Consider the following 26,291-nt stretch of genomic DNA (forward strand, 5'->3'; position numbering starts at 1 on the left):
GCAGAAGCGCCAATTTGTGGATTGGCCTCCTGAACGTGGCTCCGATCAATAACTAATAATTGTGGCCATGGATGGAAGGTCACGCAACACCGGCCCCGTTGAACGCCTGCATCGGCTTCAACACATTGGGAGCGGCGCTAATTTGTGTATGGGCCGCCGAAAAACCGCTCCGGTGCTAGTCCTTATTTCGACGACCCTGACCATGCCGTCCTCTCCTGCGTGCGTGGCGATGACCCTCCCCACGAGCCACTCCTGAGGCGGCAGATTGTCCTCGGCCACGATGACGAGGTCTCCTTCCTCGAGGTTCGGTTGCTGCTGGTGCCATTTGACCCGAATTTGCAGCCCCAGGACATATTCGCGGGACCATCACTGCCAAAACGCTTGCCTGACTGACGAGACAAGTCGCCATCGCCGCAAGCAACTGAGACTCTCCTGGTCCGGAGTCCGCAGTGCTGGGGGGGCGATGAGCGACCCGCCTGTCAGCAGGTGCCCGGGTGTTAGGGCCTCGCCGTCGCTTGGATCTTGGCTGATGGCTCCCAGCGGCCTCGAGTTCATTATGGCCTCGATGCCGACGAGGACTGTGGCGAGCTCTTCGGCGGTTAGGAGCGCGCTGCCTACCGCCCGTAGGAGTAGGCTCTTGGCAGTTTTTACACCTGCCTCCCATAGCCCTCCCATGTGAGGAGCTCGCGGCGGTATGAACGCAAATTCGCATCCGTTCTTTGACGCGAAATCGCGAATTGCGTCTCCTTGCTCCTTGAGCCTGATCCGCAGAGCGCTGAGATGGCGGCTCGCTCCTACGAAGTTCGTCCCGTTGTCGCAATGAACGACTTGGGGATATCCTCGGCGCCCGACGAACCTTTGAAAAGCCAACAAAAAACAATCAGTGGTTAGATCGGAAACTATTTCTAGGTGAACCGCCTTGGACGCAAAACAAACAAAAAGCGCAATGTATGACTTGTATGGGGGCCTTCCGCGAATTTTCAATGTCGTGTGCACTGGTCCACAAAAATCAACGCCGCAAATTGAAAATGGGCGGAGAGCACGGAGTCGATCTGCGGGTAAATTCCCCATGAGTTGCGTCAGCAATCGAGGCTTGCATTTAAAACAGCGCATACACGATCGAACTGTCTGACGGCAGACCTCCTGAGCGTTCACTATTCACACGCTCTGTCGAAGGATGCTCACAAGTGCTCGTGGGCCGACATGAAAATTCGAATGGTGCAGATGACGAATATAGCTTCGCACGAATTGCGAGCGCTTAGTCAAAAGCAGAGGAAACTTGGCATCGTATGATATAGGAGCTTTGGCTAGTCGCCCCCCCACTCGCAACAACGAAAAGTTGCACCAAGTCCCTGTGTCTTCATGGATGAATGGGTTCAACCGCTGAAGACAAGGACCAATTGTAGATCCTTTCCTAACCTTTTCAATTTCTTCTTGATACTCGTGATGCTGGATGATTTCGACAATTTTATAAAAAGCTTCATTGTATTCGGTCGGTGAGATAGTTTTTTCGAAATTTAGGCTTGGGTCTTTACATTTTCTTATAAAGCGGAACACATACACGAACACTCTAAGCAGTTTGAGGTGTGACGAGAATCCCTCGATGACATCTAACAGCTCCGAACTTCGCACAGCCGCGGTCAACCCGACCGCAGTCTTCCTCTTTTCCAGCTGAAGATCATCGGAGTGTTCGAAATGAGCGTTCTTGGGCCAGTTTTCTTCTTCCTCTTTCAGAAATGATGGTCCTTCGAACCAAATTGACTGAACGATTTCGTCGACGTCACAACCTCTTGAGACAATATCTGCTGTGTTCTGTTTCGTGGGTACATGCCGCCACGTAGCATCATCTGACCACTCTTGAATCTCAGCCACTCTATTTGAAACGAAAGTCGACAACGAAGATGGATGAGACCGGATCCAATGGAGAGTTACCTCTGAATCCGACCAATAAACGACTCGTTCAATGGGCACGTTTAATAGGGGCTTGATTCTGTGACAGAGATCTGCGAGAAGGTGAGCGGCACATAACTCAAGCCTTGGGAGCGTTTTGGTCTTGAGCGGCGCTACTTTGGATTTCGAAGTCAACAATGATATTTTTAAACCTTCTGCAGTTCTGCTACGTATATAGACGCACGCTCCATACGCTCTCATGGAGGCGTCAGCAAAGGCATGTAATTAGGCATCCTAATTAGTGGCCGAGTCACTGAATAATCCCAAACCCTACTCTAATTCTAACACATCAATTTCTCTTTTCAATACTTAATTTCATCATGAGTGTCCAAGAATTAGAGACTGCTGAACCGGTGACATCGGATCGGAATACACAAACCGAGATATGGATATGTCTTCCAATTGAGATAGTGTATTTTTCAACTTATTCCACGCTGTTTCCAAATGCAGCGGGATCGACTCATCCCAATCTAGTTTGTTAAGCCAAAGCTCCTGCAATAGGATCTTGCCTTTTATAACGATAGGACTTAATAAACCAAGGGGTCAAACAACTTTGATGTCACCGATAGTATGTTCCGTTTTGTCGCTCGGAGACCCATAACTGAATTGTCAATTTTGAACTTAAAGGCATCGTCAGTAGGTAACCATGAGATTCCTAACGCCTTTGTCGACTCTGAATCCGAGATTGTTATGGGTTTGGCTGTGCTCTCAGATGCGGTGATCTCGGGTGAGTTTGAAAACCACTTAGTCAACTCAAACCCTGCGGTCTGAAGAACCTGAGACACTTCGGACTTAATTGCCCTTAGCTCCTCTACGCATGCAGCACCAGTCAACAAGTCATCGACGTAAAAGTCGGACCCAATAACGTTAGCAGCTCTAGGGAATGAGAGCTTCGCAGACTTACTCATCCTTTTCAAACACCGGATAGCTAAGAATGGGGCTGGTCCAGTCCCATAGGTTACAGTGTTGAGCTTGTATAATCTCAAGGATTCAGAAGGGTCTCTTCTCCACACTATGAGCTGAAACTGCCGATCCGCTTCGTTTACTTGGCGATACATCTTTTTAACATCAGCAGTCAGGGCAAACCTGTGCAGACGGAAACGGAGCAGTGTCGAGTATAATTCCTCTTGAATGGTAGGTCCCACCATCAGAATGTCATTTAAGGCCACCTGTGAGGACGTCTTGGACGAAGCATCGAACACGACTCGGAGCTTGGTAGACGTACTTTGTGGCCTCAGAACACACTGATGAGGGATTACGTAGTGTGGAGTAGAAGGAATCGTATTGTCAGTAGGAGACATATGACCTAAGGAGAGGTACGCTTCCATGAATTCCAAGTACATTTTCTTCAACTCAGGGTCACGATGCAATCGTCTTTCAAGCGACAAAAACCGCCGTTTCGCAACCTCAAAGGAGTTGCCTAAACAATTTGGATCTGATTTAAACGGGAACCTTACTTCGAACCGACCTGATGATAGTACCTGAGTCGTCTTACGATAGTGTTCTTCACATAGCTTGTGCTCAGGTGTGGCAATTTTCTTGGTAGATGGCATTTCTTCCAGTGACCAAAACTTTTTCAAGGTCCTATCGATGGATACTAGCAACTCTTCACTGCAACTCAAACTGTTTGTAATTTGAGGAGCAGAACTCCTGGAAACATATTTTCCCGACACAACCCAACCAAGAAGGGTTTTCTGAAGAGTTGGAAAGTCAGGACCTTGTTTAATTTGCCCAACAGCTAATAATTCAAAGAACGATTCTGCTCCAATTAACATATCTATTCTTTGTGGCTTGTAGAAATAAGGGTCTGCCAGTGGTAGGTTCTCTGGGATTCGCCAGTCAGTCACATTCACTGACTGGTCAGGGTGATAACCTGAAATTGATTTCAGGATCCAAAAATCAAAGGAGAACTCACTACCATTTATTCGCGACTTCACCACTGTGTGTATTTTATCCTTTGCTTGAGAATTAGATTCACCAATTCCAAGCAAGTTAATACAGGACTCCTCTCTACGGATCTGTAAGCGATTAGCGAGGTCCTCGGTAATAAAATTTGTTTGTGATCCAGAGTCGAGCAGAGCTCTGGCCAGAATGTGTTCACCGCTCTTAGTTCGGACGCTTACGATCGACGTAGCCAGAATTACCCTGTCCAACGCTGTCTCATGCAAAACATGTGACGTGGAAGGTTGATTCTGATTTGATGGAGGAGAAGGACTCTCTTGGGGTGGTGGCAACGCGAGACTATTAGCCGACACTGTGTATCGATGCAATAATGTATGATGTGAGCGGCTGCACACTCGACATTTATTGGCTTTGCATTTTACAACAGCGTGGCCTTTTCGCAGACAATTAATGCATAGGGATGCCGACTTAGCAAACTCAAACCTTTGCATCACCGAGAGACGCGAAAATGAAGGGCAATTTGACACTACATGGTCTCCTGAATTGCAGTAGCTACAAGTTTGCTGAGTTCTACTGTTGGTGGAAGTGGAAGAACAAGCAAATGAACTGCGATTATGTTGCTTTCTTGGCATGACTTTGTCTTGCCTTGGCTTGGTCGATTCTTCAGCAGACAAATGCTGGTATCGACGATTCAAGACTTTCTCAAAGTCGGACCAAAGCGGCAACTTCTCATAAGTAAGCTGTTCATCCCACTTTTGTTTCGTCACTGGGTCGACTCTGTTTAAAACGAGATGAATGAGCATTGCATTCGAAATTTTTGTATCATCTCCGATCGACAGTAACGATCCGTAAATCGACGAAAAAGTATCGATTTGAGTTCTTAGAGATGATGCAGATTGATGCGACATTCTCGGCAGATTGAACAATGTGGAAATATTATTCGTGAAAATCAAATAATCGTTGTCATATACTCGTTTTAGGCCAGCCATGGCCTTTTCATAATTTGCCTCGGTGACTTGGAACGCCTTTATTGTTCCTAATGCATCATCAGAGAGGCACGAAATCAAATGATTAAATTTTTCGATCACCGGTATGCTGTTGTCGCTATGGACTAGTCTCTCAAAAAGGCTAATGAAATTTTTGAATTCCGAGTGTTTACCACTAAATTTGGGTAATGCCAATTTCGGAAGTCTAGCATGAGTTTGGGCTGAAAAAGACACTGGCTTCGTCTCGAGGAGGGCGGAAAACGAGCTATATTTATGTGCAATACAGTCGAGCTAGCTCGCCAGCAGGCAATGGCCGTGAGGAAGTTCTCAAATCTCAAAGTGGGGTTCTTATTGGGGGAGCAGGGCGTCGACGACTGGTCGAAGATAAAATGGAGCCACGAAATAAGCGATAGCCAAGTTAGTGTCGAGCTCATGACGCTGCATCAAAGGCGGCGATAAGCGACATTATCTTTCCTTTGGTGACAATTATCAGCTCTTCCAACTCGGCCGCATATGCATCATCACCTGTTATGTCCTCGATTTGCTCCTGCAAATGGTTAGCCTTTTCAATTGAAGCATTCAAACAATCTAATCTACATTGTAATTCCGGTAATTGCAAAGGAATCGACCCTTGATCTAATCGATCCTCTAAGCGGCGAATGCTTTTTACTCGACTTTTGAGCTTAATCTTGAAGTCTTCAAGAGTGGATTTACTTTTTTCTGCCATAATGTTTGTGTATGAAGATTTTACACAACAAACCACTATTATTTCGATTTATTTATTTATTATTATCATTATTTTTTTTTTTATATGTTTGAACGAGAACGATAATCGAAAACGAATTTGAATTGAATGTCGAGGCACGAGGTATCAAGGGAAAGAGTCGTTGCAAGTGACGGCAGAAAACAATATACCCGTTAGATACAGGGTAGCGCGTCACTTGGCAAGTAACAGCCGAAATCAATATACCCGTTAGATACAGATACTTGGCGCACCGTTAAGCTCAAGAGCGGCAACGAAAATTCTCCCACTGCGACAGTGATTGCAGTAAACGAAAGATGTATATATGTACATATAACTGTTGCGTCCAAATAGCGGTTCACATATGTCTGTATGTGTCGATATGTATGTATTTATGTGTTTTTACCCTGTAGAACCAAAGGGGTCAATTGACCCCTCTCGAACTATTTCTGCGCTGTTTACCGCGCAACTAGCTACGCAACTAGTTACGCGGGAAGCGAACGTGGACCAGGTCTTCATCGACTACAATGTACTAGTTCTGCAACTAGTTACGCGGGAAGCGAACGCGGACCAGTCGAAAAAGAACCGAAAAACGAAGCCGCCTTCGGTTTGTTTTTGAAGGCGGCAAATAACCGCAATTCCGTGGAGTTACAGTGCCCACTCAGCTAGTTTTTACCGAGCCACGACATGCAATAAGCACCGAAATGGTAAGTTAATCGTGATATTTTACTGTAGTTGCGCTCGTGGAATGAAAGAGACAAGAATTTACACAAACAAAATTAATTTGTTTTCCTCGTTTGCTTTATGCGTTGATTTTGTTCACTTCTGTACAACATCTAATCGCTGGAAGAGTCTTTTGTGTAAACATTTATTAAAAAAGTGGAAAAGAATTAATAAATAAATCAAATTAATATAAACAGGTACGTGCAAATATTACACTAGACTTCATAATTCAGATCAATAACTAATAATTGTGGCCATGGATGGAAGGTCACGCAACAAACGATTTCTTTCTACAGAGACCAAGAATAATCATGCATGAATATGTCTAACACATATGTATCAATTTGAGAAAATTTCTTCATCAATAACGTTTTAAAAACATTTTGGAAAACAGGGTATACAAAGGGCTATACACGCATCATGTCTTTAAATACCAGCAACATTGCGACTGTTTGTTTGTTGAACTATTTTGTTTAAACCTTGTTTAAGTCAAAATACAATAAAAGCAAGGACTAAAAACTAACCAATTTTGTAGAAAATATATTTATCAACGGCCTAAAATTATGTGAGCCGAACTAAGGGTTTCAGTTAGCCAGAATTATTCAACGGAATCTCTAAATTGAGCAATATGAACGACTAGCCTCGTTTTTTTGTTTTGACTTATGTTCGGAGCAGAACCCAGCCGATTAGCTGCTTGCCAAATAGCACCTAATTCTTGGCCCTCAGCCGCTTATTTTGTTTGTTACTTATGTCTATGTCACTCATTTGTTTGTTAAAGCTTTGCGCTTGCTTGCCCTGCTAAACGCTCTCTGCCAGCTCGCTCTTCGCTATCTCCGCTTTGCGTCTGCCTACCGACGTCGGCCGAGCGAAGCTGCGCTTAGCGATCGGAGCGGCAATGTAAAGGGCAGGCAAGCCACACTTGCAATTTGGATGTCACGCATTAAAGAACATATCGTACTTTTATTTCTGCGCCGAGTTTTATTTAATTCGAAATAATTAGTCGGCCGACTGGGGATAAAAAACATTATCTCCACAACTTATTTCGCTAAAACCGTTTTTTGGTTGACCTATTTCACTAATACCTTCTTTTAGACAAGATCCAATAAAAGCAAGTGTTTAAAATAAACTAGTCAATTCGCAAATAGATTTACTAATCGGATAAAATTATGTGGGCATGGCTTAATGTTCTATATAGCTAGTAATATTCCACGGAATATCATAAACGAGGAATATGTAAACTTGAACTTGAATTCGTCAGTATATTTACGGTATATTTTTTAAATGAGACGGTACATTTCGGTATATTTCTAAAGGTCGGACGGTATATTTTGCGATAAACCCGCGGATAATACTGAGGGACAGGACTTCATTTACTTTTTTCCTTTTTTTGGCAGTTTATTTATTCAGCTCTTGGAATTTATTATCTTATCTGATCAAATTCTTGTTCAATACAATATATCGGTGGAACAAAGTTCAATTAAAACAAAGGTGAGGCGAGACATATGCCGGTCAACCTGCGCGTCCATCGCGGTGTTTTCCGCACACAGAGAACGGTGACTGGAAAAAAATGTAAGTCCCCGTACTTCCAGCTAGTAGCTGGCCACATCCAGAAAAACCTGCTGTGTCATTATAGCCACGTCAGCAATCATCTTAGTTGGCGAGCTTGTGCCTGCAGTCACTGAATTTTATTTTATTTCACCACTTTCAGCTGGCACCCGGAGCAAATAGGATCATCATGGCAGACAACGTGCATAGTGGGGAATCCGAAATAAAGGTATAAATAATATAAATTCCAGTGCATATACATAAGTTTATACTTTTTGCTGAATTGTAAAAATGCATTCGCATTTGTTGCAGCCTCGCAGCTATCAGCTGCGTCTCGTGGATCATATTATGAAGAACAATGGGATAATCTACTTGCCGACCGGATCTGGCAGGACATACGTGGCCATCCTGGCCCTGAAGCGATTCTCCAAAGACATGGACAAGTAAGTCGCTTGCATTTTTTTTCATACTGGAATTTTGCAAACACACTCATACATAAGAAAATACATATGTATGTAGCTGTTGAACTGAATTCTCGGATTTGTTTACACTCCTACAGATCAATCGAGGAGGGCGGAAAACGAGCTATATTTATGTGCAATACAGTCGAGCTAGCTCGCCAGCAGGCAATGGCCGTGAGGAAGTTCTCAAATCTCAAAGTGGGGTTCTTATTGGGGGAGCAGGGCGTCGACGACTGGTCGAAGATAAAATGGAGCCACGAAATAAGCGATAGCCAAGTTAGTGTCGAGCTCATGACGCCTCATCAAACCAATATGCATTTCTGATATTCGTTTATATAGAACGGATGCACTAGTATTTGTGCTTCCAAGTGCTTTACAAATTTGGCCCTGGCTTTTTTTTCTAATCGAATTTTCTTATATCTTACAACGACAATAGGTTCTGGTGGGCACAGCCCAAGTAATGTTGAATATGGTCACCCAGAAGTACTTGGAGCTGAGCTCTGTGAGCATCGTGATTACAGACGAGTGCCACCATGGCACTGGCCACCATCCCTACCATAAGTTCATGCATCTGTTTTTACTCGCTGACCGAAACACGCCACTGCCGCGCGTTTTGGGACTGACGGGTGTACTCATTAAAGGCAACGAATTTAAGCTGGTCGCTCAAAAGCTCAGAGAGCTGGAGACGACCTTCAGAAGCAATATCATCACCGTGTCCGACACGGAGGAATTGAAAAACGTGATGCTGTGAGACCTTTTAAGCCCTTTCCATAGAAGAAATCACGCTATAGCAGTTCTGTTTATTTTTTGCAGCTACTCCACCAAACCAAGGGAGTGTTTAAGGACTTATCCAGACCAAGTGGGGAGCCTTGTGATCGGGCACGCCATACATAGATGCATTGAGCACTTCAACGTACGCCTAGACGATTTGGAGATTGGCAAACAGCCTACGCGCTATTCCAAGGGACTGTCGACCCCCCGCGATCCGCAGAAGAAAGGATATATAAAGACTCTGCTCAACGACTTCCAGTACCAGCTGGAGCACTATGGCGTATATGCGGCAGCCATGGCCATAGTATCGGTGATTCTAGAGTTTGAAATCAAGCTGCATCAGTCGGAAACCCTTGCCCTGACCCACATATATAAGTTGGCCATCTGTCTGTGTAACCGGATCAATCACATGCTTAAGAAAAAGCTTCGCGATTTGGTCGACGATGATACGGAGCCCGATGACGCAGTCCACACGGAGGAAACCATCATGAACTTTTCGACTCCCAAGGTGCAGAGATTTTTGCATTACGTGCAGAAAACGTTCTCGGGCAAGGATGCCAAGGATATTTGCTGCTTGGTCTTCGTTGAGCGCCGGTATACGAGCAAATGCATATACCAATTGTTGAAGAAGTTCATTGCGGTTATTCCGGCGCTGCGCGATGTTCTCGTGCCGCAGTTTATGGTGGGCCGCAACTCAGTTTCAGCGGATTGTGAGAGCGTCCTGGAGCGCAAGTGGCAAAAGTCGGTACGTTATGCCTTGGGCCTCAGCACAGAACATTATATTAAAAGTATATTATTCTCCCCTGTCGCAATCCCCAACAAAGGCCATTCATCAATTTAGGGATGGCGAAGCCAACCTGATGATCTGTTCGAGCGTTCTAGAGGAAGGCATCGATGTAAAGGCCTGCAATTACGTGTTGATCCTGGATCCTTTAAAGACATTTAACATGTACGTGCAGACGAAGGGGCGGGCTCGATCCAAGGAGGCCCAGTTTGTGCTTTTTTCCTCAGAGCTTGACCGCATAAAAACCAACCAACAAATCAATCAATATCGCCAAGCCCATACCGACATCGGAGAGTATTTAAAGGATCGCGTCCTGGATCGGGCCGAACCCCTGATGCAAGAGATAGCCGATCACTTCCACGAATTGATCCCACCATTTATAAACGAAAAAGGTGCCGTGCTGCTGCCTAGCAGTGCCCTGATGCTGCTCCACCGCTACTGCCAGAGCCTGCCCTCGGATGCATTCGGCTTTGTGGAGCCCTGGATCACACTAATCAGTTGGGACCAGAAGCGGAAACTCTGTGGCACACAGGCCGCAAGCAAAGAAGTCGTCTCTATCGAACTTCCACTCAGCTCGTCCGTGCGGGATAAAATTTATGTAAGCCCAAAATGGACTACCCAGCGTCGACAGTCAGTAATCATGTTCGAATCATTCCAGAGCGATCCCATGACTTCAGTTCAGGCGGCAAAAATATCGGCAGCCTTTAAGACCTGCATTAAACTGTACTCCACGGGGAGCTCAACGAGCGTTTCCTACCCGTCACGCTTAAGGACCGGGTGACGGCGATAACCGACTTTCACTTTGACCACTGGAAGAAATACAGCGACGATGGTGAGTCTTATTCAATCAAATACCCACTAATTCTGTTTAATCATTCTCCTCCTTGGGTGCTTTTAGTTATCGATACGGTAAACAAGCAGAAACTCAAGCCGGAGACACAAACTACCTTCAAGACCTCTTGTCAGACGGATTCCATGGAATGCTGTTCCGCGATCTGTTGAAGATCTGGCATCCCTGCTTTGTACTGGATCGTCGAGGCAAGGACAACTCCTACCTGATCGTGCCTCTAGCCGTGGGCGCAGAGCATCAGAATGTGGTGGACTGGCCGCTGGTTCGTCAGTTCCAGCGTCTGCCCACCCCGAAGCCTGTCAGTGTGAAGCAGCGCAAGGAACACAGAGCGCCGCGTCCAGAGGACTATGAGGGGAAAATTGTGACTCAGTGGTATGCCAACTTCGCGAGCAAGCGAATGCTCGTGCACAAGGTGCGCAGAGACCTGACTCCGAGCAGCCTGATGGAAAGCAACCACCAGAACACGAGCTATGGCGAGTTCACCACGTCCAAGTATGGCGATGACATCGAAGGAATTGTTCGCATGGACCAGTTCCTGATCGAGGTGCGCGAGCTTACGGAGCAACTGAACTTCTATGTCCAGCAGCGGGGCAAGACGTCGGCCCAGAGCAAGGCCAGGGTCAAGATCATCCTCATTCCGGAGCTCTGCTTTAATTTCGATTTCCCCGGCGACCTCTGGATAAAAGCAGTGTTTCTACCCAGCATCTTGAACCGGCTCCACTTCATGCTGCATGCTGAGGCATTACGACAACGCTTCAATACCTACCTGGGGCTGCAACATCTGCCTCAAAATGGAGTTGACTATAGGCCAAAGCTCTTGGAGATCGACTGGTCGTTGCGCCGCAATGTGGATTCCCATGGCAATGCCGTTCCCAATGATTATGAAGAAGGGTCACGCTCCATTCTGGAGCCCCTACCCATCAAAGAAGTTGAGATTTGGATGAAGACACTGCAGATACGCGACTTACAACATTCGTGGCAGCAGTACCTGGAACCCGTAGACCTACCCCGTAACATCATGTCCGCCTATACCGTGGAGTTGAACTATTACAACAATTTTATATCCAGCCAAGTGACGTCTCTCGACAAAATGGAGCAGGACGACAGGGAGTTCTGGCTGCAGACGCAGTTCAAGATGCCTAAAGGGAACATCTATGAGACCAGGAGTCCAGCAATGCCCCCTGCCGCCCGGCCTGCCCTGCTCCCGCCGACCAGCTCAGCTCCCAAACCACAGTCGTTGAATGTGTTGCCGGTTCTGATGAAGAGCGTTTCCGATGATCACATCACTCCGGCCCACCAGGGTGAGTTCCTGGCGGCCATCACCACAGCGGGATCTGCCGATGTTTATGATATGGAGCGAGCGGAGCTGTTGGGTGACTCGTTTCTCAAGATGAGTGCCAGTCTTTACCTGGCCAGCAGGTATCCCGACTGGAACGAAGGCACGCTCACGCAGGTCAAGTCGAGGCTGGTGTCCAACAAGAACCTGATGTATTGCCTCAGGGAGACGTATATTCCCAGTCGTATTAGCTGCAGTCTGTTCGACCCCAGAGTAACGTGGCTTCCACCCAGCATTAATCTGCCCGAAGATGTCTTGGATGTGTGGACGGAGCAGCCGAGCTTTGCCAAACTGATTGGTCCCCATAATCTCTTCAATCTGGCCCTTAGTGAGGAGGAGATTCTGGCAGGTCGTTGCAACGAGGATACCTATCGTCGCTTTGTGCAAGGTTGCAAGAGCAATCAGCAAGGCTATTATGCCGGCCGAGACTTCTCCTCCGGCGTGAACTACTTCTTTGGTGAGGTCGCTGTTCAGAACAAGGTGGTGGCTGACACTCTGGAGGCCCTTCTGGGAGTCGTTGTGAGAAACTATGGATTGCAACATGGCTTCCGCATGCTGGAATACTTCGGCATTTGCAAGCCGGACGTTGATAAGCCATTGTCGCAGCTGCTCGATCTTCAGTTGAAGAGCACCAAGATGCGAGCCAACGCGAGCCCTGACGATATTGATGGCTTCGCAACTAGTTACGCGGGAAGCGAACGTGGACCAGGTCTTCGTCGACTACAATGTACTAGTTCTGCAACTAGTTACGCGGGAAGCGAACGCGGACCAGTCGAAAAAGAACCGAAAAACGAAGCCGCCTTCGGTTTGTTTTTGAAGGCGGCAAATAACCGCAATTCCGTGGAGTTACAGTGCCCACTCAGCTAGTTTTTACCGAGCCACGACATGCAATAAGCACCGAAATGGTAAGTTAATCGTGATATTTTACTGTAGTTGCGCTCGTGGAATGAAAGAGACAAGAATTTACACAAACAAAATTAATTTGTTTTCCTCGTTTGCTTTATGCGTTGATTTTGTTCACTTCTGTACAACATCTAATCGCTGGAAGAGTCTTTTGTGTAAACATTTATTAAAAAAGTGGAAAAGAATTAATAAATAAATCAAATTAATATAAACAGGTACGTGCAAATATTACACTAGACTTCATAATTCAGATCAATAACTAATAATTGTGGCCATGGATGGAAGGTCACGCAACAAACGATTTCTTTCTACAGAGACCAAGAATAATCATGCATGAATATGTCTAACACATATCAATTTGAGAAAATTTCTTCATCAATAACGTTTTAAAAACATTTTGGAAAACAGGGTATACAAAGGGCTATACACGCATCATGTCTTTAAATACCAGCAACATTGCGACTGTTTGTTTGTTGAACTATTTTGTTTAAAATCTATTGAAGTCAAAATACAATAAAAGCAAGGACTAAAAACTAACCAATTTTGTAGAAAATATATTTATCAACGGCCTAAAATTATGTGAGCCGAACTAAGGGTTTCAGTTAGCCAGAATTATTCAACGGAATCTCTAAATTGAGCAATATGAACGACTAGCCTCGTTTTTTTGTTTTGACTTATGTTCGGAGCAGAACCCAGCCGATTAGCTGCTTGCCAAATAGCACCTAATTCTTGGCCCTCAGCCGCTTATTTTGTTTGTTACTTATGTCTATGTCACTCATTTGTTTGTTAAAGCTTTGCGCTTGCTTGCCCTGCTAAACGCTCTCTGCCAGCTCGCTCTTCGCTATCTCCGCTTTGCGTCTGCCTACCGACGTCGGCCGAGCGAAGCTGCGCTTAGCGATCGGAGCGGCAATGTAAAGGGCAGGCAAGCCACACTTGCAATTTGGATGTCACGCATTAAAGAACATATCGTAATTTTATTTCTGCGCCGAGTTTTATTTAATTCGAAATAATTAGTCGGCCGACTGGGGATAAAAAACATTATCTCCACAACTTATTTCGCTAAAACCGTTTTTTGGTTGACCTATTTCACTAATACCTTCTTTTAGACAAGATCCAATAAAAGCAAGTGTTTAAAATAAACTAGTCAATTCGCAAATAGATTCACTAATCGGATAAAATTATGTGGGCATGGCTTAATGTTCTATATAGCTAGTAATATTCCACGGAATATCATAAACGAGGAATATGTAAACTTGAACTTGAATTCGTCAGTATATTTACGGTATATTTTTTAAATGAGACGGTACATTTCGGTATATTTCTAAGGGTCGGACGGTATATTTTGCGATAAACCCGCGGATAATACTGAGGGACAGGACTTCATTTACTTTTTTCCTTTTTTTGGCAGTTTATTTATTCAGCTCATGGAATTTATTATCTTATCTGATCAAATACTTGTTCAATACAATATATCGGTGGAACAAAGTTCAATTAAAACAAAGGTGAGGCGAGACATATGCCGGTCAACCTGCGCGTCCATCGCGGTGTTTTCCGCACACAGAGAACGGTGACTGGAAAAAAATGTAAGTCCCCGTACTTCCAGCTAGTAGCTGGCCACATCCAGAAAAACCTGCTGTGTCATTATAGCCACGTCAGCAATCATCTTAGTTGGCGAGCTTGTGCCTGCAGTCACTGAATTTTATTTTATTTCACCACTTTCAGCTGGCACCCGGAGCAAATAGGATCATCATGGCAGACAACGTGCATAGTGGGGAATCCGAAATAAAGGTATAAATAATATAAATTCCAGTGCATATACATAAGTTTATACTTTTTGCTGAATTGTAAAAATGCATTCGCATTTGTTGCAGCCTCGCAGCTATCAGCTGCGTCTCGTGGATCATATTATGAAGAACAATGGGATAATCTACTTGCCGACCGGATCTGGCAAGACATACGTGGCCATCCTGGCCCTGAAGCGATTCTCCAAAGACATGGACAAGTAAGTCGCTTGCATTTTTTTTTCATACTGGAATTTTGCAAACACACTCATACATAAGCAAATACATATGTATGTAGCTGTTGAACTGAATTCTCGGATTTGTTTACACTCCTACAGATCAATCGAGGAGGGCGGAAAACGAGCTATATTTATGTGCAATACAGTCGAGCTAGCTCGCCAGCAGGCAATGGCCGTGAGGAAGTTCTCAAATCTCAAAGTGGGGTTCTTATTGGGGGAGCAGGGCGTCGACGACTGGTCGAAGATAAAATGGAGCCACGAAATAAGCGATAGCCAAGTTAGTGTCGAGCTCATGACGCCTCATCAAACCAATATGCATTTCTGATATTCGTTTATATAGAACGGATGCACTAGTATTTGTGCTTCCAAGTGCTTTACAAATTTGGCCCTGGCTTTTTTTTCTAATCGAATTTTCTTATATCTTACAACGACAATAGGTTCTGGTGGGCACAGCCCAAGTAATGTTGAATATGGTCACCCAGAAGTACTTGGAGCTGAGCTCTGTGAGCATCGTGATTACAGACGAGTGCCACCATGGCACTGGCCACCATCCCTACCATAAGTTCATGCATCTGTTTTTACTCGCTGACCGAAACACGCCACTGCCGCGCGTTTTGGGACTGACGGGTGTACTCATTAAAGGCAACGAATTTAAGCTGGTCGCTCAAAAGCTCAGAGAGCTGGAGACGACCTTCAGAAGCAATATCATCACCGTGTCCGACACGGAGGAATTGAAAAACGTGATGCTGTGAGACCTTTTAAGCCCTTTCCATAGAAGAAATCACGCTATAGCAGTTCTGTTTATTTTTTGCAGCTACTCCACCAAACCAAGGGAGTGTTTAAGGACTTATCCAGACCAAGTGGGGAGCCTTGTGATCGGGCACGCCATACATAGATGCATTGAGCACTTCAACGTACGCCTAGACGATTTGGAGATTGGCAAACAGCCTACGCGCTATTCCAAGGGACTGTCGACCCCCCGCGATCCGCAGAAGAAAGGATATATAAAGACTCTGCTCAACGACTTCCAGTACCAGCTGGAGCACTATGGCGTATATGCGGCAGCCATGGCCATAGTATCGGTGATTCTAGAGTTTGAAATCAAGCTGCATCAGTCGGAAACCCTTGCCCTGACCCACATATATAAGTTGGCCATCTGTCTGTGTAACCGGATCAATCACATGCTTAAGAAAAAGCTTCGCGATTTGGTCGACGATGATACGGAGCCCGATGACGCAGTCCACACGGAGGAAACCATCATGAACTTTTCGACTCCCAAGGTGCAGAGATTTTTGCATTACGTGCAGAAAACGTTCTCGGGCAAGGATGCCAAGGATATTTGCTGCTTGGTCTTCGTTGAGCGCCGGTATACGAGCAAATGCATATACCAATTGTTGAAGAAGTTCATTGCGGTTATTCCGGCGCTGCGCGATGTTCTCGTGCCGCAGTTTATGGTGGGCCGCAACTCAGTTTCAGCGGATTGTGAGAGCGTCCTGGAGCGCAAGTGGCAAAAGTCGGTACGTTATGCCTTGGGCCTCAGCACAGAACATTATATTAAAAGTATATTATTCTCCCCTGTCGCAATCCCCAACAAAGGCCATTCATCAATTTAGGGATGGCGAAGCCAACCTGATGATCTGTTCGAGCGTTCTAGAGGAAGGCATCGATGTAAAGGCCTGCAATTACGTGTTGATCCTGGATCCTTTAAAGACATTTAACATGTACGTGCAGACGAAGGGGCGGGCTCGATCCAAGGAGGCCCAGTTTGTGCTTTTTTCCTCAGAGCTTGACCGCATAAAAACCAACCAACAAATCAATCAATATCGCCAAGCCCATACCGACATCGGAGAGTATTTAAAGGATCGCGTCCTGGATCGGGCCGAACCCCTGATGCAAGAGATAGCCGATCACTTCCACGAATTGATCCCACCATTTATAAACGAAAAAGGTGCCGTGCTGCTGCCTAGCAGTGCCCTGATGCTGCTCCACCGCTACTGCCAGAGCCTGCCCTCGGATGCATTCGGCTTTGTGGAGCCCTGGATCACACTAATCAGTTGGGACCAGAAGCGGAAACTCTGTGGCACACAGGCCGCAAGCAAAGAAGTCGTCTCTATCGAACTTCCACTCAGCTCGTCCGTGCGGGATAAAATTTATGTAAGCCCAAAATGGACTACCCAGCGTCGACAGTCAGTAATCATGTTCGAATCATTCCAGAGCGATCCCATGACTTCAGTTCAGGCGGCAAAAATATCGGCAGCCTTTAAGACCTGCATTAAACTGTACTCCACGGGGGAGCTCAACGAGCGTTTCCTACCCGTCACGCTTAAGGACCGGGTGACGGCGATAACCGACTTTCACTTTGACCACTGGAAGAAATACAGCGACGATGGTGAGTCTTATTCAATCAAATACCCACTAATTCTGTTTAATCATTCTCCTCCTTGGGTGCTTTTAGTTATCGATACGGTAAACAAGCAGAAACTCAAGCCGGAGACACAAACTACCTTCAAGACCTCTTGTCAGACGGATTCCATGGAATGCTGTTCCGCGATCTGTTGAAGATCTGGCATCCCTGCTTTGTACTGGATCGTCGAGGCAAGGACAACTCCTACCTGATCGTGCCTCTAGCCGTGGGCGCAGAGCATCAGAATGTGGTGGACTGGCCGCTGGTTCGTCAGTTCCAGCGTCTGCCCACCCCGAAGCCTGTCAGTGTGAAGCAGCGCAAGGAACACAGAGCGCCGCGTCCAGAGGACTATGAGGGGAAAATTGTGACTCAGTGGTATGCCAACTTCGCGAGCAAGCGAATGCTCGTGCACAAGGTGCGCAGAGACCTGACTCCGAGCAGCCTGATGGAAAGCAACCACCAGAACACGAGCTATGGCGAGTTCACCACGTCCAAGTATGGCGATGACATCGAAGGAATTGTTCGCATGGACCAGTTCCTGATCGAGGTGCGCGAGCTTACGGAGCAACTGAACTTCTATGTCCAGCAGCGGGGCAAGACGTCGGCCCAGAGCAAGGCCAGGGTCAAGATCATCCTCATTCCGGAGCTCTGCTTTAATTTCGATTTCCCCGGCGACCTCTGGATAAAAGCAGTGTTTCTACCCAGCATCTTGAACCGGCTCCACTTCATGCTGCATGCTGAGGCATTACGACAACGCTTCAATACCTACCTGGGGCTGCAACATCTGCCTCAAAATGGAGTTGACTATAGGCCAAAGCTCTTGGAGATCGACTGGTCGTTGCGCCGCAATGTGGATTCCCATGGCAATGCCGTTCCCAATGATTATGAAGAAGGGTCACGCTCCATTCTGGAGCCCCTACCCATCAAAGAAGTTGAGATTTGGATGAAGACACTGCAGATACGCGACTTACAACATTCGTGGCAGCAGTACCTGGAACCCGTAGACCTACCCCGTAACATCATGTCCGCCTATACCGTGGAGTTGAACTATTACAACAATTTTATATCCAGCCAAGTGACGTCTCTCGACAAAATGGAGCAGGACGACAGGGAGTTCTGGCTGCAGACGCAGTTCAAGATGCCTAAAGGGAACATCTATGAGACCAGGAGTCCAGCAATGCCCCCTGCCGCCCGGCCTGCCCTGCTCCCGCCGACCAGCTCAGCTCCCAAACCACAGTCGTTGAATGTGTTGCCGGTTCTGATGAAGAGCGTTTCCGATGATCACATCACTCCGGCCCACCAGGGTGAGTTCCTGGCGGCCATCACCACAGCGGGATCTGCCGATTTTTATGATATGGAGCGAGCGGAGCTGTTGGGTGACTCGTTTCTCAAGATGAGTGCCAGTCTTTACCTGGCCAGCAGGTATCCCGACTGGAACGAAGGCACGCTCACGCAGGTCAAGTCGAGGCTGGTGTCCAACAAGAACCTGATGTATTGCCTCAGGGAGACGTATATTCCCAGTCGTATTAGCTGCAGTCTGTTCGACCCCAGAGTAACGTGGCTTCCACCCAGCATTAATCTGCCCGAAGATGTCTTGGATGTGTGGACGGAGCAGCCGAGCTTTGCCAAACTGATTGGTCCCCATAATCTCTTCAATCTGGCCCTTAGTGAGGAGGAGATTCTGGCAGGTCGTTGCAACGAGGATACCTATCGTCGCTTTGTGCAAGGTTGCAAGAGCAATCAGCAAGGCTATTATGCCGGCCGAGACTTCTCCTCCGGCGTGAACTACTTCTTTGGTGAGGTCGCTGTTCAGAACAAGGTGGTGGCTGACACTCTGGAGGCCCTTCTGGGAGTCGTTGTGAGAAACTATGGATTGCAACATGGCTTCCGCATGCTGGAATACTTCGGCATTTGCAAGCCGGACGTTGATAAGCCATTGTCGCAGCTGCTCGATCTTCAGTTGAAGAGCACCAAGATGCGAGCCAACGCGAGCCCTGACGATATTGATGGCTTCGCAACTAGTTACGCGGGAAGCGAACGTGGACCAGGTCTTCGTCGACTACAATGTACTAGTTCTGCAACTAGTTACGCGGGAAGCGAACGCGGACCAGTCGAAAAAGAACCGAAAAACGAAGCCGCCTTCGGTTTGTTTTTGAAGGCGGCAAATAACCGCAATTCCGTGGAGTTACAGTGCCCACTCAGCTAGTTTTTACCGAGCCACGACATGCAATAAGCACCGAAATGGTAAGTTAATCGTGATATTTTACTGTAGTTGCGCTCGTGGAATGAAAGAGACAAGAATTTACACAAACAAAATTAATTTGTTTTCCTCGTTTGCTTTATGCGTTGATTTTGTTCACTTCTGTACAACATCTAATCGCTGGAAGAGTCTTTTGTGTAAACATTTATTAAAAAAGTGGAAAAGAATTAATAAATAAATCAAATTAATATAAACAGGTACGTGCAAATATTACACTAGACTTCATAATTCAGATCAATAACTAATAATTGTGGCCATGGATGGAAGGTCACGCAACAAACGATTTCTTTCTACAGAGACCAAGAATAATCATGCATGAATATGTCTAACACATATCAATTTGAGAAAATTTCTTCATCAATTACGTTTTAAAAACATTTTGGAAAACAGGGTATACAAAGGGCTATACACGCATCATGTCTTTAAATACCAGCAACATTGCGACTGTTTGTTTGTTGAACTATTTTGTTTAAACCTTGTTTAAGTCAAAATACAATAAAAGCAAGGACTAAAAACTAACCAATTTTGTAGAAAATATATTTATCAACGGCCTAAAATTATGTGAGCCGAACTAAGGGTTTTAGTTAGCCAGAATTATTCAACGGAATCTCTAAATTGAGCAATATGAACGACTAGCCTCGTTTTTTTGTTTTGACTTATTTCGCTAAAACCGTTTTTTGGTTGACCTATTTCACTAATACCTTCTTTTAGACAAGATCCAATAAAAGCAAGTGTTTAAAATAAACTAGTCAATTCGCAAATAGATTCACTAATCGGATAAAATTATGTGGGCATGGCTTAATGTTCTATATAGCTAGTAATATTCCACGGAATATCATAAACGAGGAATATGTAAACTTGAACTTGAATTCGTCAGTATATTTTTTAAATGAGACGGTACATTTCGGTATATTTCTAAGGGTCGGACGGTATATTTTGCGATAAACCCGCGGATAATACTGAGGGACAGGACTTCATTTACTTTTTTCCTTTTTTTGGCAGTTTATTTATTCAGCTCTTGGAATTTATTATCTTATCTGATCAAATACTTGTTCAATACAATATATCGGTGGAACCAAGTTCAATTAAAACAAAGGTGAGGCGAGACATATGCCGGTCAACCTGCGCGTCCATCGCGGTGTTTTCCGCACACAGAGAACGGTGACTGGAAAAAAATGTAAGTCCCCGTACTTCCAGCTAGTAGCTGGCCACATCCAGAAAAACCTGCTGTGTCATTATAGCCACGTCAGCAATCATCTTAGTTGGCGAGCTTGTGCCTGCAGTCACTGAATTTTATTTTATTTCACCACTTTCAGCTGGCACCCGAAGCAAATAGGATCATCATGGCAGACAACGTGCATAGTGGGGAATCCGAAATAAAGGTATAAATAATATAAATTCCAGTGCATATACATAAGTTTATACTTTTTGATGAATTGTAAAAATGCATTCGCATTTGTTGCAGCCTCGCAGCTATCAGCTGCGTCTCGTGGATCATATTATGAAGAACAATGGGATAATCTACTTGCCGACCGGATCTGGCAAGACATACGTGGCCATCCTGACCCTGAAGCGATTCTCCAAAGACATGGACAAGTAAGTCGCTTGCATTTTTTTTTCATACTGGAATTTTGCAAACACACTCATACATAAGCAAATACATATGTATGTAGCTGTTGAACTGAATTCTCGGATTTGTTTACACTCCTACAGATCAATCGAGGAGGGCGGAAAACGAGCTATATTTATGTGCAATACAGTCGAGCTAGCTCGCCAGCAGGCAATGGCCGTGAGGAAGTTCTCAAATCTCAAAGTGGGGTTCTTATTGGGGGAGCAGGGCGTCGACGACTGGTCGAAGATAAAATGGAGCCACGAAATAAGCGATAGCCAAGTTAGTGTCGAGCTCATGACGCCTCATCAAACCAATATGCATTTCTGATATTCGTTTATATAGAACGGATGCACTAGTATTTGTGCTTCCAAGTGCTTTACAAATTTGGCCCTGGCTTTTTTTTCTAATTGAATTTTCTTATATCTTACAACGACAATAGGTTCTGGTGGGCACAGCCCAAGTAATGTTGAATATGGTCACCCAGAAGTACTTGGAGCTGAGCTCTGTGAGCATCGTGATTATAGACGAGTGCCACCATGGCACTGGCCACCATCCCTACCATAAGTTCATGCATCTGTTTTTACTCGCTGACCGAAACACGCCACTGCCGCGCGTTTTGGGACTGACGGGTGTACTCATTAAAGGCAACGAATTTAAGCTGGTCGCTCAAAAGCTCAGAGAGCTGGAGACGACCTTCAGAAGCAATATCATCACCGTGTCCGACACGGAGGAATTGAAAAACGTGATGCTGTGAGACCTTTTAAGCCCTTTCCATAGAAGAAATCACGCTATAGCAGTTCTGTTTATTTTTTGCAGCTACTCCACCAAACCAAGGGAGTGTTTAAGGACTTATCCAGACCAAGTGGGGAGCCTTGTGATCGGGCACGCCATACATAGATGCATTGAGCACTTCAACGTACGCCTAGACGATTTGGAGATTGGCAAACAGCCTACGCGCTTTTCCAAGGGACTGTCGACCCCCCGCGATCCGCAGAAGAAAGGATATATAAAGACTGCTCAACGACTTCCAGTACCAGCTGGAGCATAGTATGGCCATAGTATCGGTGATTCTAGAGTTTGAAATCAAGATGCATCAGTCGGAAACCCTTGCCCTGACCCACATATATAAGTTGGCCATCTGTCTGTGTAACCGGATCAATCACATACTTAAGAAAAAGCTTCGCGATTTGGTCGACGATGATACGGAGCCCGATGACGCAGTCCACACGGAGGAAACCATCATGAACTTTTCGACTCCCAAGGTGCAGAGATTTTTGCATTACGTGCAGAAAACGTTCTCGGGCAAGGATGCCAAGGATATTTGCTGCTTGGTCTTCGTTGAGCGCCGGTATACGAGCAAATGCATATACCAATTGTTGAAGAAGTTCATTGCGGTTATTCCGGCGCTGCGCGATGTTCTCGTGCCGCAGTTTATGGTGGGCCGCAACTCAGTTTCAGCGGATTGTGAGAGCGTCCTGGAGCGCAAGTGGCAAAAGTCGGTACGTTATGCCTTGGGCCTCAGCACAGAACATTATATTAAAAGTATATTATTCTCCCCTGTCGCAATCCCCAACAAAGGCCATTCATCAATTTAGGGATGGCGAAGCTAACCAAATGGTCTGTTCGAGCGTTCTAGAGGAAGGCATCGATGTAAAGGCCTGCAATTACGTGTTGATCCTGGATCCTTTAAAGACATTTAACATGTACGTGCAGACGAAGGGGCGGGCTCGATCCAAGGAGGCCCAGTTTGTGCTTTTTTCCTCAGAGCTTGACCGCATAAAAACCAACCAACAAATCAATCAATATCGCCAAGCCCATACCGACATCGGAGAGTATTTAAAGGATCGCGTCCTGGATCGGGCCGAACCCCTGATGCAAGAGATAGCCGATCACTTCCACGAATTGATCCCACCATTTATAAACGAAAAAGGTGCCGTGCTGCTGCCTAGCAGTGCCCTGATGCTGCTCCACCGCTACTGCCAGAGCCTGCCCTCGGATGCATTCGGCTTTGTGGAGCCCTGGATCACACTAATCGGTTGGGACCAGAAGCGGAAACTCTGTGGCACACAGGCCGCAAGCAAAGAAGTCGTCTCTATCGAACTTCCACTCAGCTCGTCCGTGCGGGATAAAATTTATGTAAGCCCAAAATGGACTACCCAGCGTCGACAGTCAGTAATCATGTTCGAATCATTCCAGAGCGATCCCATGACTTCAGTTAAGGCGGCAAAAATATCGGCAGCCTTTAAGACCTGCATTAAACTGTACTCCACGGGGGAGCTCAACGAGCGTTTCCTACCCGTCACGCTTAAGGACCGGGTGACGGCGATAACCGACTTTCACTTTGACCACTGGAAGAAATACAGCGACGATGGTGAGTCTTATTCAATCAAATACCCACTAATTCTGTTTAATCATTCTCCTCCTTGGGTGCTTTTAGTTATCGATACGGTAAACAAGCAGAAACTCAAGCCGGAGACACAAACTACCTTCAAGACCTCTTGTCAGACGGATTCCATGGAATGCTGTTCCGCGATCTGTTGAAGATCTGGCATCCCTGCTTTGTACTGGATCGTCGAGGCAAGGACAACTCCTACCTGATCGTGCCTCTAGCCGTGGGCGCAGAGCATCAGAATGTGGTGGACTGGCCGCTGGTTCGTCAGTTCCAGCGTCTGCCCACCCCGAAGCCTGTCAGTGTGAAGCAGCGCAAGGAACACCGAGCGCCGCGTCCAGAGGACTATGAGGGGAAAATTGTGACTCAGTGGTATGCCAACTTCGCGAGCAAGCGAATGCTCGTGCACAAGGTGCGCAGAGACCTGACTCCGAGCAGCCTGATGGAAAGCAACCACCAGAACACGAGCTATGGCGAGTTCACCACGTCCAAGTATGGCGATGACATCGAAGGAATTGTTCGCATGGACCAGTTCCTGATCGAGGTGCGCGAGCTTACGGAGCAACTGAACTTCTATGTCCAGCAGCGGGGCAAGACGTCGGCCCAGAGCAAGGCCAGGGTCAAGATCATCCTCATTCCGGAGCTCTGCTTTAATTTCGATTTCCCCGGCGACCTCTGGATAAAAGCAGTGTTTCTACCCAGCATCTTGAACCGGCTCCACTTCATGCTGCATGCTGAGGCATTACGACAACGCTTCAATACCTACCTGGGGCTGCAACATCTGCCTCAAAATGGAGTTGACTATAGGCCAAAGCTCTTGGAGATCGACTGGTCGTTGCGCCGCAATGTGGATTCCCATGGCAATGCCGTTCCCAATGATTATGAAGAAGGGTCACGCTCCATTCTGGAGCCCCTACCCATCAAAGAAGTTGAGATTGGGATGAAGACACTGCAGATACGCGACTTACAACATTCGTGGCAGCAGTACCTGGAACCCGTAGACCTACCCCGTAACATCATGTCCGCCTATACCGTGGAGTTGAACTATTACAACAATTTTATATCCAGCCAAGTGACGTCTCTCGACAAAATGGAGCAGGACGACAGGGAGTTCTGGCTGCAGACGCAGTTCAAGATGCCTAAAGGGAACATCTATGAGACCAGGAGTCCAGCAATGCCCCTGCCGCCCGGCCTGCCCTGCTCCCGCCGACCAGCTCAGCTCCCAAACCACAGTCGTTGAATGTGTTGCCGGTTCTGATGAAGAGCGTTTCCGATGATCACATCACTCCGGCCCACCAGGGTGAGTTCCTGGCGGCCATCACCACAGCGGGATCTGGCGATTTTTATGATATGGAGCGAGCGGAGCTGTTGGGTGACTCGTTTCTCAAGATGAGTGCCAGTCTTTACCTGGCCAGCAGGTATCCGACTGGAACGAAGGCACGCTCACGCAGGTCAAGTCGAGGCTGGTGTCCAACAAGAACCTGATGTATTGCCTCAGGGAGACGGATATTCCCAGTCGTATTAGCTGCAGTCTGTTCGACCCCAGAGTAACGTGGCTTCCGCCCAGCATTAATCTGCCCGAAGATGTCTTGGATGTGTGGACGGAGCAGCCGAGCTTTGCCAAACTGATTGGTCCCCATAATCTCTTCAATCTGGCCCTTAGTGACGAGGAGATTCTGGCAGGTCGTTGCAACGAGGATACCTATCGTCGCTTTGTGCAAGGTTGCAAGAGCAATCAGCAAGGCTATTATGCCGGCCGAGACTTCTCCTCCGGCGTGAACTACTTCTTTGGTGAGGTCGCTGTTCAGAACAAGGTGGTGGCTGACACTCTGGAGGCCCTTCTGGGAGTCGTTGTGAGAAACTATGGATTGCAACATGGCTTCCGCATGCTGGAATACTTCGGCATTTGCAAGCCGGACGTTGATAAGCCATTGTCGCAGCTGCTCGATCTTCAGTTGAAGAGCACCAAGATGCGAGCCAACGCGAGCCCTGACGATATTGATGGCTTCCTGATCAACCACTCCTATTTAGAGCAGAATCTGGGCTACGAATTCCGGGATCGGGGCTACCTCTTGCAGGCCCTGACGCATCCGTCGTTTTCCACCAATCGCTTGACCGGCTGCTACCAGGAGCTGGAGTTCATTGGCGATGCCATACTCGATTTTCTCATCTCTGCATACATTTTCGAAAACAATACCAAGCTGCGTCCGGGCGAGCTCACGGATCTGCGCTCGGCATTGGTCAATAACACGACATGGGATGCATCTGCGTGCGCCACAAGCTGCACCTCTTCATTCTGGCAGAGAACGCGTTGCTATCTGAGACCATCAGCAAGTTTGTGAAATTCCAAGAGAGCCAGGGACACAGAGTCACGAATCATGTACGTTTTCTGCTCGAGGAGAGAGATGTGCAGCCCGTTATTCTGGACTTGGACGATGAAGTGGAGATGGCCATGGAAAGATGAGTCGGAAGACGGTCCACGCATCGGTGCTTTCAACTTGGCGCAAAACGTAGATGTCCCCTAGGCTTTAGGCGATGTCCTGGAGGCCCTTATCGCGGCCGTCTACCTGGATTGCCGGGATCTGCAGACAACCTGGCAGATGATCTACCATTTTTTTGAGCCAAACAAATGGTAGATCATCTGCCAGGTTGT

The 26,291-nt window shown here is 46.6% G+C and overlaps 2 protein-coding genes and 3 pseudogenes across 3 annotated transcripts; 4 read left to right on the forward strand and 1 right to left on the reverse strand.

The window, feature by feature from the left end:
* Window positions 1-26,291, reverse strand: part of LOC117189724 — a 112,486-nt pseudogene that overhangs the window by 16,332 nt on the left and 69,863 nt on the right.
* LOC117189726 lies at window positions 7,739-10,961 on the forward strand (annotated as a pseudogene).
* Window positions 14,369-17,627, forward strand: LOC117189725 (endoribonuclease Dicer-like). Of its 2 annotated transcripts, none has more exons than XM_033394808.1 (9): window positions 14,369-14,455; window positions 14,676-14,741; window positions 14,825-14,955; window positions 15,073-15,250; window positions 15,411-15,721; window positions 15,788-16,490; window positions 16,570-17,127; window positions 17,188-17,362; window positions 17,429-17,627. In XM_033394808.1, the coding sequence occupies exons 1-9, from the start codon at window positions 14,378-14,380 to the stop codon at window positions 17,530-17,532; spliced, it is 2,304 nt and encodes a 767-aa protein (XP_033250699.1). In that variant the 5' UTR covers window positions 14,369-14,377; the 3' UTR covers window positions 17,533-17,627. The 2 variants fall into 2 exon arrangements, with proteins under 2 accessions (XP_033250699.1, XP_033250700.1); XM_033394809.1 differs by having other exon boundaries at window positions 14,444-14,536.
* Window positions 20,714-24,813, forward strand: LOC117189727 (annotated as a pseudogene).
* On the forward strand, window positions 24,822-26,256 carry LOC117189733 (endoribonuclease dcr-1-like). The gene has a single exon (XM_033394813.1). It carries the CDS (start codon window positions 25,123-25,125, stop codon window positions 25,978-25,980), a length of 858 nt encoding a protein of 285 aa, XP_033250704.1. The 5' UTR covers window positions 24,822-25,122; the 3' UTR covers window positions 25,981-26,256.

This window comes from Drosophila miranda (genome assembly GCF_003369915.1).
Source record: "Drosophila miranda strain MSH22 chromosome Y unlocalized genomic scaffold, D.miranda_PacBio2.1 Contig_Y1_pilon, whole genome shotgun sequence".
In the NCBI taxonomy this organism is placed as follows: Eukaryota; Metazoa; Arthropoda; class Insecta; order Diptera; family Drosophilidae; genus Drosophila; species Drosophila miranda.